This window comes from Aulonocara sp. 'chitande type north' Nkhata Bay, linkage group LG7 (genome assembly GCF_057382095.1).
Source record: "Aulonocara sp. 'chitande type north' Nkhata Bay isolate Kocher_YH1m ecotype deep benthic linkage group LG7, A_spYH_male_GT1.1, whole genome shotgun sequence".
Classification (NCBI taxonomy): domain Eukaryota; kingdom Metazoa; phylum Chordata; class Actinopteri; order Cichliformes; family Cichlidae; genus Aulonocara; species Aulonocara sp. 'chitande type north' Nkhata Bay.
In genome coordinates, this window is record NC_141350.1 from 30,586,009 (window position 1) to 30,599,202 (window position 13,194).

At 41.2% G+C, this 13,194-nt stretch overlaps 1 protein-coding gene across 8 annotated transcripts in view; it reads left to right on the forward strand.

The window, feature by feature from the left end:
* The first annotated feature begins 1,299 nt into the window (after nt 1–1,299).
* The window catches only part of sh3glb2b (SH3-domain GRB2-like endophilin B2b), a 99,604-nt gene continuing 87,709 nt past the window's right edge, over nt 1,300–13,194 (forward strand). The window contains exons 1-6 of one of the 8 annotated variants that reach the window (XM_086299996.1): nt 1,300–1,582; nt 5,604–5,745; nt 8,076–8,087; nt 9,664–9,792; nt 10,071–10,204; nt 12,175–12,267. In XM_086299996.1, the coding sequence (XP_086156122.1) occupies nt 1,520–1,582; nt 5,604–5,745; nt 8,076–8,087; nt 9,664–9,792; nt 10,071–10,204; nt 12,175–12,267 (573 nt within the window). In that variant the 5' untranslated portion in view covers nt 1,300–1,519. The remainder of the gene's footprint in view (nt 1,583–5,603; nt 5,746–8,075; nt 8,088–9,663; nt 9,793–10,070; nt 10,205–12,174; nt 12,268–13,194) is intronic. The other 7 variants (XM_086299989.1, XM_086299994.1, XM_086299993.1 and 4 more) reach the window with 7 other exon arrangements.

Below are 13,194 nucleotides of genomic sequence, written 5' to 3' on the forward strand. Positions count from 1 at the left end.
ACTGGTGGTTGGGGACCACTGATTTAGAACAGTCCAAATTCGAGGGCCTTTCCTCATGTAGATAACAAACTGCAATTCAGTAATAGGGGCATTTTGTCTGCCCAAGAAAAAGAAGCTTGCCTTATATGTGACATTAGCAACTCCTTACAAATAAATCTATTATAACAAATTAATTTTTTATTAAAAAATAAATAAATCAGCATTAAATCATCTTTATCAGAGGACTGAAATTCAAACAAACAAAAATATTTTACACAGTCAAAAACTGCTGTGATTGTACCACCTTCAAATACAGTAATGTAAAGTTCGTCTGTCTGTACCTTAAGATTTAAATAATGATCATTGGCTAAAACTTGCTGTATTCCTGATGCAGCCCTCCCCATTTCTCCAGGCCTGGGATCCAGTGCTAAGAGTATATGTGCACACTTCTTAAGTATTTACCTTTTGCAAGTTAAAAAACTCTGCATTTTATATGTATTTGATCTCAATCTGAAATATACTGGCAGACATTTCAGTCTTCACCTGCTTTCAACTAAATCAGTGGTTTCCAAACTCTTTTTGCTAGGCCCCCCTTTGTTTTACAAGAAAAATGTTCTCACTGTAACTTTACTGTATAAAGAGCTAACATCTCCAAAATGTCAGGAGTAGTTCTGACATTCTAAAAATCAAGAATGTGGGATACTGTTTGTCCGTGATTTAAACAGCCCAGCATGTGCACCCAATGAAGGGGAAACCAATGCTGCAGGGGAGACCAAAGGGAAGACATGCTTCACCATATTTTCTAGTCTTTGGCTTGGAATGAAGTTGGTTTGGAAACATAATCAGCTATGCTTAATCTCCTGCTTTGCGTTTTTGTAGGCGCCCGTGCTAGCAGTGTCCAAGCGTTTTGTCCCCCCCCCCCCCCCCCCCTCCCTTTCATACCGTGCCCCCCCTGCCATGGCTCTGCCCCCCCTAGGGGGCGGGCCCCACACTGTGGCAAGGTCTGAACTAAATGATATATCCGTTAACATATTTATTTGGATACTTTAACATGGGGACCAGCTCACTGTTAAGAGCCACTAGTGGACACTAGAGGGACTGCAGGTTTTGGTGTTTTGTCTGCAGCCACCCCATCAAAAAACCGTAGAAACGCCCCTGAATGATGGATGTGACTGGAGAAGACATGAAAAGCAGACAGGTCCGCTTTGAATGCGTTTTTTAATGCAGATTTGTGATATTTCCGCAGTGCTTTTGTACTCAGCTGCCGGTAAAGGTGTCAGGGGAGGTCATGTGGAGATTCAGTACCGCTGCAGGGGAACCGGAGGAGTCGTGACTTGCAGCCCGGTGCGGTGTCTCTTTAAGCGCAGGGCGGTGAGCAGATTTCCGATCGTGCACGAAGCGGATTACAGTCCCTGACATCAGTCCTCCTCCTCCTCCTCCTCTTCCTCCTGTTCCTGCTGCTCAGCTGATCCGGAGGATTCCCTCTGCGGGGACACTCAGCACAGCCCCGCCTGTATGCTCGCCTCCGCTCGCCTCCATCATGGACTTCAACGTGAAAAAACTGGCTTCTGATGCGGGGGTCTTCTTCACCCGGGCAGTGCAGGTAAGACCGGACCTCCCTCCAGCTGCAGGCGGTGATGTGTGGACCGATTTACTGCTAGGCTCTCACTGCATCCCGTTGGGCCTGGAGCTCGATGAAAGCAGCTGAAGCCTTGCGTTTTCTTCGTGAGGTCTGTGGGTATAACGGAGTGTATTTGTGTGGCGTGTTTTCCATGCAGACCGAGCAGCCCGCTGCGTGTAAGCCGATAAAGGTTTGTCTAGCCTCGATCCATTATTGATGGCTGTGATCGGGTGCATCACCCATGTGACTCCAGCAGACTCTGTCCTGCTCCCCTCCAACTCCCCAACATAGAGATTCATTCATTTATCTGGCTCACCAGCAGTAAACAGCATTAAATCCTTCACTCTCGAGAACTTGTACACCAAACCTCATTCGAAAAATTGGAAATTCATTGATAAAGTCTGTGCTACGAGTCAGGTAATGAGCAGAACAATACTGGATCTTTAGGCTTCAGTAAGAAATTCGGCAGCCATATGATACACTTTTTATTAAAAGCTTAAAAAGGTCTCCCATCTCACTCAACAAAGAAAGAGAAGACATCAAAACTGTATTTAAAACGTTATAATCAGGATACATTGAATTGTTACAGTAAGAAGCAAATATAAGATTAAAGTAAAAAAAAAAATGAGGGCACTTCAAAGAGTCAAGTTTTTAAGCCCTGTTTCAAACTAACTCACCATATTTTCAGGATGTTTGTTCCACAGCTGGAGAGCATGAAAACTGAAAGCTACTTCACTTTGTTTAGTTCCCATTTGTCGCAAGTAAATTCACATGCATCTATACCCAAGTTCATTTAGTGCTGCGTAGACTAAGAGCTGGGTTCTTGGGATCCCCTTTGGGCATTAGTGGGTGAGTTGCAGTTGTCTGTCACCTGTAAAGACAATAGTCTACAGTGCAGGAGGTCAAACTGACTTTCATTAAAGGCTGAAGTCGGTTTGGGATCACATCAAGGGCCACATAAAAACAGGGTCTTCTGTATAATATTGTTGAACATTGTGGATAGAATTTAATCTGCATAAAAGCCTCAATGATGCAACAAAAATTCAACAAGTTGCCTCATTGTTTCTGAACAAGTCGAGCACAACAGCTGCTTATTTTCACTGTTTCTGTTAAAATCCTGAACATGGATCCACGTCACACCAACTCTGCAGTTAGAGCTGGATGTTGTCCATGAGCTTAAAAACTTGTGGTCTGACCAATGCATGAACAATGCATGAATGCATTTTTTCTGGGGGGGGGTTTCTAGTCAGAAATCATTGAATTTATTGCTAAGTTATTATGCTGTTAAAGATTTCTTTATTTGAAGAGTGACACTTCATCCTATCCAGACAGAGGCTCTTCTGACTTCACCAAACATGAATGTTCACAGTATAATTCAAAGATTAAAATAATGTATTTTAAATCATTTAAGAATAATATTAATCAATAAAAGGAGAAAAGTCCAGTGAAGCATATTAACTGGTTTATTCTGCACACTGCTGCTCCTATTGGAAAAAATGAACCCATGAATGCAACAAGGTCAGACTGCTTTCCTGGAGGTTGTCCAAGTGCATTGTGGGAAAACACAGGAAACCAATGAAGGCAGGAAGCGGGATAAAAAACAAACAAAAAACAGCTCTGCACAACACCAGAAAACCATTAACTGTTTCTGTATTTTACATGTCTACACGTGTCATATATGACTCACGGACTGGGAGTGAAAGGGTTCCTGCACACTGACTTGAAAAGTCTGACCAACCATTAGTGAGACACTAAGAGAGAGAGGGAGAGAAAGAGACTCAGTCGTTGTTCTGTGTCTCTTTGTGGTTGGTGCTGCCAGGGCCGGCCCGTGGCATAGGCCGTATAGGCAAATGCTAAGGGCGCCGTCCATCAGGGGGCGCCACGCCAGTGCCACAAATGTTGAAAAAAAAAAAAAAAGTTGGTACTATTATTTCTAAATACAAAAAATAATCCCACGTTAATTAAAATGCAAAGTAAAGCTTATTTAATAGAAATATTATTTGTTACAACATTACACTACACTGCTGATGTAGGGGGGCGCCACCTAAAATCTTGCCTAGGGCGCCAGATTGGTTAGGGCCGTTTCTGGGTGCTGCGTCTGGGTGCAGATTTTGACACAATGCAACTACAGTACTGGATGTTGTGTTTTAGTGGTGCCAGTGACCAAGCAAAAAACTTAATAAGCAAATTTAAAGACCGTTAGATTAAATTTTGTATTTGGATAAACACTCAAATTTATCCCAGTTTGACTCTTCAAGATTCAAGATTCAAAAGCTTTATTGTCAATACAGCAGTATACACAGTATACAGAAATTCTGTTTCATCCCAAGCCACCCATGGTGCATAAAAGATATAACTCCAAGAGATATAAAACTAGAAATTGCAAAGTGCTGAGTTAATGTATTTTGCATAGTCCTTAAATTGCTCTGCTGTAAAGGATGGGAACGGTTAATTAAATACCCACAAATTAATTAAAACTTGGTGGACCTACGGCTTTTACAGTCCCTAAGGCCCTAAGTGGAGTCCAGTAATCCAGCCCTGAATAAGAGACTGTCCATCGTATAGCTCCTGAATACCTGCCAGTACTTTTGCCTTTTAAAGAACCGATCTGGCCCATGAAGCTGCTGTCAGTCAGAGCTTCTCCCTGCTGCTTGGTGACAGTGACGGTGAATTCCTCAGCCTGCCTCTGAAGTCCAGCTGGCCGCCGTCGCTGTATGTCAGTCAGATTTGAATGAAAGAAATCATCTGACAGCCCGGCCTGATACCACAGATGGTGATCTTTGGCCTCAGTTATTAGAGAGCAGAACTGGGCCTTCTCATCTTTGATTGCATAAGACATGCTTCAAAGTTCCAGTTAGTGAGAATAAAAACTTATGTGTAAGTTAGAAACTGAGGTTTAAGATAATTTGTCTGGGTCTTAAAATATGATGGGTTTGTTCTGATTATTATAGAATTGCGATCATAAAGATCGAGTAAACGGTGGATGAAGAGCATGAGGACAACTTTAAAAATTAAGATATTTTCACATTGGTTTGTAAAACCTTTGAGATTTTCTGTAATTCCTGTATAAATAAAAACTAAAATGCCATGTGATCCTTTTTTTTTTTTTTTAATGAACATCCTTTTGAAGTAGATGAAGAGAACCTTTGGACTTAGTCAAGGATTACCTTTTAATCTTGGGAATGCCAACCGAACAGTGACAAACTCTATTGATTTGGTGGTTTGTTGGTAGATAATTCATTCTGTTAAGTAAGTAATTCAATCTGTGACTTGTTGATTATGTCGCACTTCTTCTAATATGATCACAGATTAAGCATTATTAGAGATTTTACGATATGTACGCTGTGTTCACTGCATCATTCCATGTTTGGCACTGATCACCACCTGCACTCATGTATATCATGTATATATCTATCTACTTAGCACTTTTAATTCTTATTCTTATTTTTATTTTCATGTCTATTTAAGCGTAATTTATGACAGTATGTTTGCACTGAAGCACCGCAGCAATTTCCTAATGTTGTAAACCTGCTCAACATTTGGCAATAAAACCCTTTCTGATTCTGATTCTGATATAGTATTCCATAGAAATCTAGGCAATAACTGTTGAGATGTTCACTCAAAGCTCCAAACATCAGCCCCATGCAGTCCCTCTCCACCTACGTGGGCCCGTGGCCCAAACGAGAATGGATTCCACCAAAAAAACAATTGGTGCCAGCAAAGTTGGAATGATGTTGAAGTGGCTATTGGACCCCTACAAAGCTTTTGGCAGATGCAGATCAGAATATTCCCCATGAAGTTACCCCAACTTCTGTAAAAATGCTATGTGATGATCAACTCTCAAAACTGTCAAAATATCAGCTGGTTTTCATAATCCAAACCGGCACTAGAACTGTGTGGTGATGGGCAGTGGATGACCTGGTTTAGATTCATACAGTCGTTGTTCTTCTAGAGCTTGTTTGCCTGTTATCAGTGTCATCTACTTGTGGCTTTTCACTCTTAGTTCACAGAAGAGAAGCTTGGCCAGGCTGAGAAGACTGAGTTGGATCCACACTTGGAGAACCTGATCACTCGTGCCGACTCCACCAAGAATTGGACTGAAAAGATCTTAAAACAAACAGAGGTGCTACTGCAGCCCAATCCAAGTAAGTTCTATACATCGCGGAAGTTCCCCTACATATACAGGGAGTGCAGAATTATTAGGCAAATGAGTATTTTGTCCACATCATCCTCTTCATGCATGTTGTCTTACTCCAAGCTGTATAGGCTCGAAAGCCTACTACCAATTAAGCATATTAGGTGATGTGCATCTCTGTAATGAGAAGGGGTGTGGTCTAATGACATCAACACCCTATATCAGGTGTGCATAATTATTAGGCAACGTCCTTTCCTTTGGCAAAATGGGTCAAAAGAAGGACTTGACAGGCTCAGAAAAGTCAAAAATAGTGAGATATCTTGCAGAGGGATGCAGCAGTCTCAAAATTGCAAAGCTTCTGAAGCGTGATCATCGAACAATCAAGCGTTTCATTCAAAATAGTCAACAGGGTCGCAAGAAGCGTGTGGAAAAACCAAGGCGCAAAATAACTGCCCATGAACTGAGAAAAGTCAAGCGTGCAGCTGCCAAGATGCCACTTGCCACCAGTTTGGCCATATTTCAGAGCTGCAACATCACTGGAGTGCCCAAAAGCACAAGGTGTGCAATACTCATACTGGCCAAGGTAAGAAAGGCTGAAAGACGACCACCACTGAACAAGACACACAAGATGCAACGTCAAGACTGGGCCAAGAAATATCTCAAGACTGGTTTTTCTAAGGTTTTATGGACTGATGAAATGAGAGTGAGTCTTGATGGGCCAGATGGATGGGCCCGTGGCTGGATTGGTAAAGGGCAGAGAGATCCAGTCTGACTCAGACGCCAGCAAGGTGGAGGTGGAGTACTGGTTTGGGCTGGTATCATCAAAGATGAGCTTGTGGGGCCTTTTCGGGTTGAGGATGGAGTCAAGCTCAACTCCCAGTCCTACTGCCAGTTTCTGGAAGACACCTTCTTCAAGCAGTGGTACAGGAAGAAGTCTGCATCCTTCAAGAAAAACATGATTTTCATGCAGGACAATGCTCCATCACACACGTCCAAGTACTCCACAGCGTGGCTGGCAAGAAAGGGTATAAAAGAAGAAAAACTAATGACATGGCCACCTTGTTCACCTGATCTGAACCCCATTGAGAACCTGTGGTCCATCATCAAATGTGAGATTTACAAGGAGGGAAAGCAGTACACCTCTCTGAACAGTGTCTGGGAGGCTGTGGTTGCTGCTGCACGCAATGTTGATGGTGAACAGATCAAAACACTGACAGAATCCATGGATGGCAGGCTTTTGAGTGTCCTTGCAAAGAAAGGTGGCTATATTGGTCGCTGATTTGTTTTTGTTTTGTTTTTGAATGTCAGAAATGTATATTTGTGAATGTGGAGATGTTATATTGGTTTCACTGGTAAAAATCAATAATTGAAATGGGTATATATTTGTTTTTTGTTAAGTTTCCTAATAATTATGCACAGTAATAGTCACCTGCACACACAGATATCCCCCTAAAATAGCTAAAACTAAAATCAAACTAAAAACTACTTCCAAAAACATTCAGCTTTGATATTAATGAGTTTTTTGGGTTCATTGAGAACATGGTTGTTGTTCAATAATAAAATGATTCCTCAAAAATACAACTTGCCTAATAATTCTGCACTCCCTGTATAAAGTCGCATCTTCAACTCTGCGCACGGGGTTTAAAGAAGATGTAGTTCTTAAACTTGTTGACAAAAGATCTGTTCATACGTGTTTTGCTAATTGTTGCTCAGTAACATTAAGCTTTGAAACTAAAAGTTAAGGTTTCTACTAAAGAAATTTCCCTGGGAAGCAGAAACCGGTTGAGCTCTATCATTTCCACCAGAAGTTCCCGAATTCCAGCGATAGATTATTTCCCCCTTTCCCCTTTTGTTGAACTGTATATGTAATAAGTCTTTGCTCAGGAGCTAGTATTTTCTGAAGATTGACAACCTTCCCGTGTTAACAACTAATGCTAAGTGGTCATGTATAAAAGCTTTTTAATCTTGCAATTTTTTAATGCTCTACATTTCTGAGAAACCACTACTAAAAGCAGGATTTGTTTTTAGTGTCTGACAGTAATTGAAAATAATTAGCCAGGGGGATTTTGTGTTTGGACTAACAAGAAAGTCGAAGCTTCTGAGGTTGTTAGGTCAGAATTTGAGACAATTTCCCAAATTAATTTTAGTTTAATCAGTTTAACTTGCTGGAGGAACCTTTACCCTGGGGAAGGTTCCTGGACGTTAGTTCCTGGGTGTTTTGGGAACTTTCTCTGGAAATGTGCCTTTTAGAAGCTTCTATAGTTAAACGTGAACATGATTGGGTTTTTGGGAGTAATGCCTAACCTTTGACCTGTGTATTTTGTACCCTCCATGCTTCAGTTGACCACACTGGTAAGTCTTGGCCTTGTTTCCCAGAGTGCTTTGTGTAAAAAGCCTCCTCAGCATTGTGATGTGACTACAGATTATACATACATAGCTGTGGTCAAAAGTTTCCATAAACTCATCATGGGCAGGAATGTCAAAGTAATCTTGGGCTTGAGAGGTGGTGTAGTGGCATAAGGTTGGAAAGCCTCACATTTACTCCTCCAAACACACATATTGTCATTGTGGCCAAATAGCGGTGTTCATTTTAGAGCAGGGGCTTCGTTGTGGGTTGGTACCCTCTCAATCCAAGGTGGTGTAACGCTCTAGATAGTTTATTAAAAGCCCAAAATTACTCTGGTTTTTCATGCACATAAACTTCTGACGACATCTGTAGTCTAGCACATACCACAGACCTACAGTACGGCCCCACATTTTAAGCTTCAGGCACCGTCTGCTGTGCTGTTTAAGGTCTGAACTGGAGCTTGTAGATACAAACAGGTGTTGAATTACTAATGACCTTCTATTCAGGAAGACAGCTGCCAACTTTTGATGGGATACAGCCATTGATACCTTCGTGAGGCCTGGTTGATTCAAATACCATACTCGGGTACAATTGTATGTACTTGTATTTTTATTTCCCATCACACATTATACCAATCAGACCCATCAGATGGTTTGAAGTCATCCTGGAAACTATTTGGAGAAGGGCTGGTTCTTTGATATAATGATTAGCAGGTGATTGAACCATCTGTCTGTCACTGCTTTTCATGGGCCACTTCAACCAATCATGTCACGACAGATATGATGCCACCCACAACATTTATCTGCTGTTATATGCTGTCGTTAAAAACAGGTTGAAGTCTAGATTACAGATCCATTTGTGATCCAGCTGCCATGGAAAGCAAAGGCTATACTTTCATTAGCTGAACGGAACATTGGGCTGCAGCTTTGATCTTGCTGCCAATATTTAATGATCAAAGACGCCGATCCACTCCTACCCCTGGATAGCCCTGTTGATGGGATTGGTCAGTTGCAATTCTGGTCCCAGAGAAACATAAATGTGATACCATAGGAAGACCACTTATGTGGCAATGTCAGATAAAATATCAGATAGAAGATTATGACACTAGTGGGTTCCCACTAAAAAACGCTTCAAGAGCTGTACACGCCCACCACCGACCCCAACCACCTCCTGCCAGCTCTGATGCAGCTTGAATTATTAATAACCAAGGTTACATCTGTGCATAAGTGAATGTTTTTCAGAACCGCCAACATGTCTGCACTTACTGAAGATTAACTGAAGATTAAGCATCTGCAGTGAACTGGTGTTTACACATAGCGTATCAGAGGAATTTGGAGGAATGTTTCCCCATTTAAAAAAAACTTCTTTTAGAAGCAAAGATAACCTTTGGTATTAAGAGTAAACTATGGATAAATTCAAGACAAAAATGACAGCAAATTACCTTTTGTTAAACTCTCTTTGTTCAGAGAGATTAATAACACCTTTCGTACAATTGGACTCTTAAATGTAGGATAATAAACAGTGTGGGATATTCCTTTTAATGTGTTGGTCACAGTTGTCTTTTTATCACCTTGTATCCAGGTGCTCGGATCGAGGAGTTCATCTATGACAAGCTGGACAAGAAGCTTCCCTCCAGGACGACCAACGCGGAGCTGCTGGGTCAGTACATGCTGGACGCCGCCATCGAATTCGGTTCAGACACGCCATACGGTGAGTGGACCTGCAGCTGAAACTGACACTGCTGCAGCTAATGACTCATGAAGCTCTAAATGCTCCTCTGAAGCAGCTCTCTTTCTGTTAGCAGTTAAAGAGCACACCATTTTACAACATTTTCGAGAAAACAAAAAAAAAAATGTGGATGTGGATGCTGCTTAAACAGCTAAAACACACTTTAGTCCAAATTGTATTTAAAAACCGATTTGATTGTTTTGTCTCCATCAAACCTGTGGTTTGAACCTGAGTGTGCTGCTGTGCTGTTGTAACTGTAGGCAAGACCCTGATCACAGTAGCGGAATACCAGAAGAGGCTCGGAGGAGCCGAGCGCGAGTTCCTCCACACTTCAGCCGTCACTTTCCTCTCACCTCTGCGCAACTTCCTGGAGGGAGACTGGAGGACCATATCAGTGAGTGTGTAGTATGAAAATATGGTAGTATATGTAAATACGGACGTGCTGATACAAAATAGGAATGAAGTCTTTGCAGCTGTAAGCATCCTTATTACATCCTTTAGGAAAGCAAAAGAGAAAGTGCCGTCCCAGAATTCACAGCATCATTAAAAACAACAGTGATGTGTCGGTCACGAATGAAACTGCTCTTAGAGCCGGCTCTTTGAAGTGAATGACGCGAGCCGTGGGTTGTTTGTTTTTTTTTTTCTTTCTCTCAGCCTCTCTCTCGCACTTTTTTCCGCTTCACTCTGCACGCGAGCCTTGTGCTTGCGCTGGGCAGAGGGGGGAGGGGCGGTAATTACACTCACAGTAGCACAGGAACAGAGCGGGAGGGAGAGAGAGAGAGAGAAAGAGAGCCAGGGACAACAACGTCACATTAGAAAGGTATAGTAATCATCCACAACTATATTCAGTTGCGGATGATAAAGGATTCAGAAAGTTTATTCATGCAGGCCCATATGACAGAGAATATGCATCTTCTTTTTATTTTCATATTTTAATTTATATTTAATTGTGTTGTGGTTTGCAGTGTTTTGTGTTGTTTCAGTTTAAATTTGTAAAAAGGAAAAAGCTGAAAATTTAAATAGTTAAAAGTTGAAATGTGAATAGTTGGTTTTTGTATTATATGATTTATTTATTACATTTTATGTGGAGTGAATAAATAAAAGTATATTTACGGTGGCCCGTACAGACAAAACACGTACAAAACACAACAGAAGTGCTCTAGGATGCTGGGCGCAGTGTTGAGCTTTTGTTACCTGGTGGCTACACAAGCCAGGAAGTACCAACGACCGGATTTGGTGTGTGGTAGTAACATGTAAATGAACATTTTTTTTATTCTATTTTTTGTATATATATGAGTGCTTGTGTATAAATACACAAACCATACACATATGCTTTCAATTGTGTTATTTAAGTGATCTAGGTAGCTCTGTTTAGGAAGTTCAGTTAACTCTAGGAATGTGTTTTGGAGTTTGCGTGTGCCTTGTCTCTAGGGGCCACCGTATATATTTATATATAAATAAAACCACGTTTTTTTAGATTAGTAATTCCTTTTGTGCATAATTTCATATTGTTGTTAATAATAAATTAATGAAAGCAACAAAACAACCTGAAGAGCCGGTTGGGAGTCGAAAGAGCCGGCTCTCTAAAAAGAGCCGGCTCTCTAAAAAGAGCCGGAAATCCCATCACTAAAAAACAAACAGTCAACATGGCTGTGTGGTGAATATCATGAAAATGTTCATTAATAGTGTGTTTTTCATTTAATGCCATAACCTGCTGATATGTTTGAACCTTTAAAACCGCAGCTGAACTCTGACCTTTACACAGCTGCAATAACAGATGAGTAGGTTTCAGTGACAGCGTTGGCATGCATGATGATCTCAAGCATACCTGAAGTGAGAATTTGGACAAAGTTAAACTACTGACAAAGTTTAACTTGTAATTTGCACTTATTGGAAATCTCAGCAAGTCTCAAAATGTTAAAAATCGCAGTAATATCATATTGTGATTTGTGATAATATCGTATCGTATTGAGAGCAGTCAGGCTCTCTGAGCAGCAAACCTCTCCTTTCCTCTGTCCTGACCAGTTCTTCTTCACATTTTTCCCTAACCTCATGACTTTTTCCACAAAAAAAGAGTGACTGGGAAAGGGAAAGTGGGAAAGGAAAGCAATACATAGGAAAAAGTGCTTACCAAAATAAAGCGGGAAGCTGAAAGAAAGAAGAAAATGTTCCTAACGCAAAGATAAAGAAGGGAAAGAATATCAGTAAAAATAAAATGGTGATCAAAACACAAATCCTGAACTCAGAGTCAGAGTGATGTACTCGCTGCTGGAGGTCTTCAGGGTGATGATGTGTTGCACAGGTTTGCTGCAGGTTTGATCCTCGCGGTTGTTCCTGAATGAATCATTTTTCTTCCTCGTGCAGAAAGAGAGGCGGCTGCTGGAGAATCGCCGGCTGGATCTGGACATCTGTAAGGCACGCCTGAAAAAAGCCAAGCTGGCAGAAGCCAAAGCGGCGGTGAGATCAAATTTCAACAGTTCTTCTTCTACCCTAAGATCAGAAACCATCAGAGCACAGCCAGACTCAGACAGCTTTAAGTGAAGTCAGTCAGCTGCTCATTTTGTTCTTGTTTTGGTCACATGTTCAGAGTGCATGTGTGCAGATTCACCTCTGACATGTTGGAGAGCTTACTGGCTGGCTGCGCTGCTTGTCGCATGTTTGTCAGATTCATGAAGGAAAAGTTCCTAACGCTTCTTTATGCACCAACTCTGCATGGAAATATTACAAACAGTCTTTTGGTTTAGTCTTTAAAAACTCCAACAGATGCAGTGGACGCCTCGTTAGCAGACGGGTTGATGGCTGCTCTGTTAACACTCGTAGAGCAGCAGATGTCTCAGCCATGACCGGATTATCAGAACTAAAGTCCAGTTCAGTGATCACTGGAAGCCTTCAGAGTTCATCTGTTCACCATCGCATTGATTTTAAAGTGATTTAATCTAACACAGCTACCTCAGATTATCCTATGCATGCAGGAATGTAAGAAAACAAACACGGTAAACCTGATATTAGTTGATGCTGGTGAGCTATCTCAGACGCCTGTGGTACCAACAACTCTGAATCAGGAACAGCAGGGGGCGCCCGTGTCACAAAACAAAACATCAGTACCGGTTTACTCCGATCAAATGAGCCCTTCAGTAGTAGATTTATGACAGGGATTAATAATCTTTTACATCACAAGAGACATTTTATGGGGATTTTTGATCCTCAAAAATCTTAATGGGGCCACAAAACATATTTAAGCTTAAAAATGGAAGGTCCAATCAATCCAATCAATGTCATTGATGTTAGTAATTCAGATATTTTAACACAAGATACTTTAAGTTCAATTTTATTTCTACAGCATATTTAAAAGCAACAAAGTTGATGGAAGTTCTTTACAAGTTA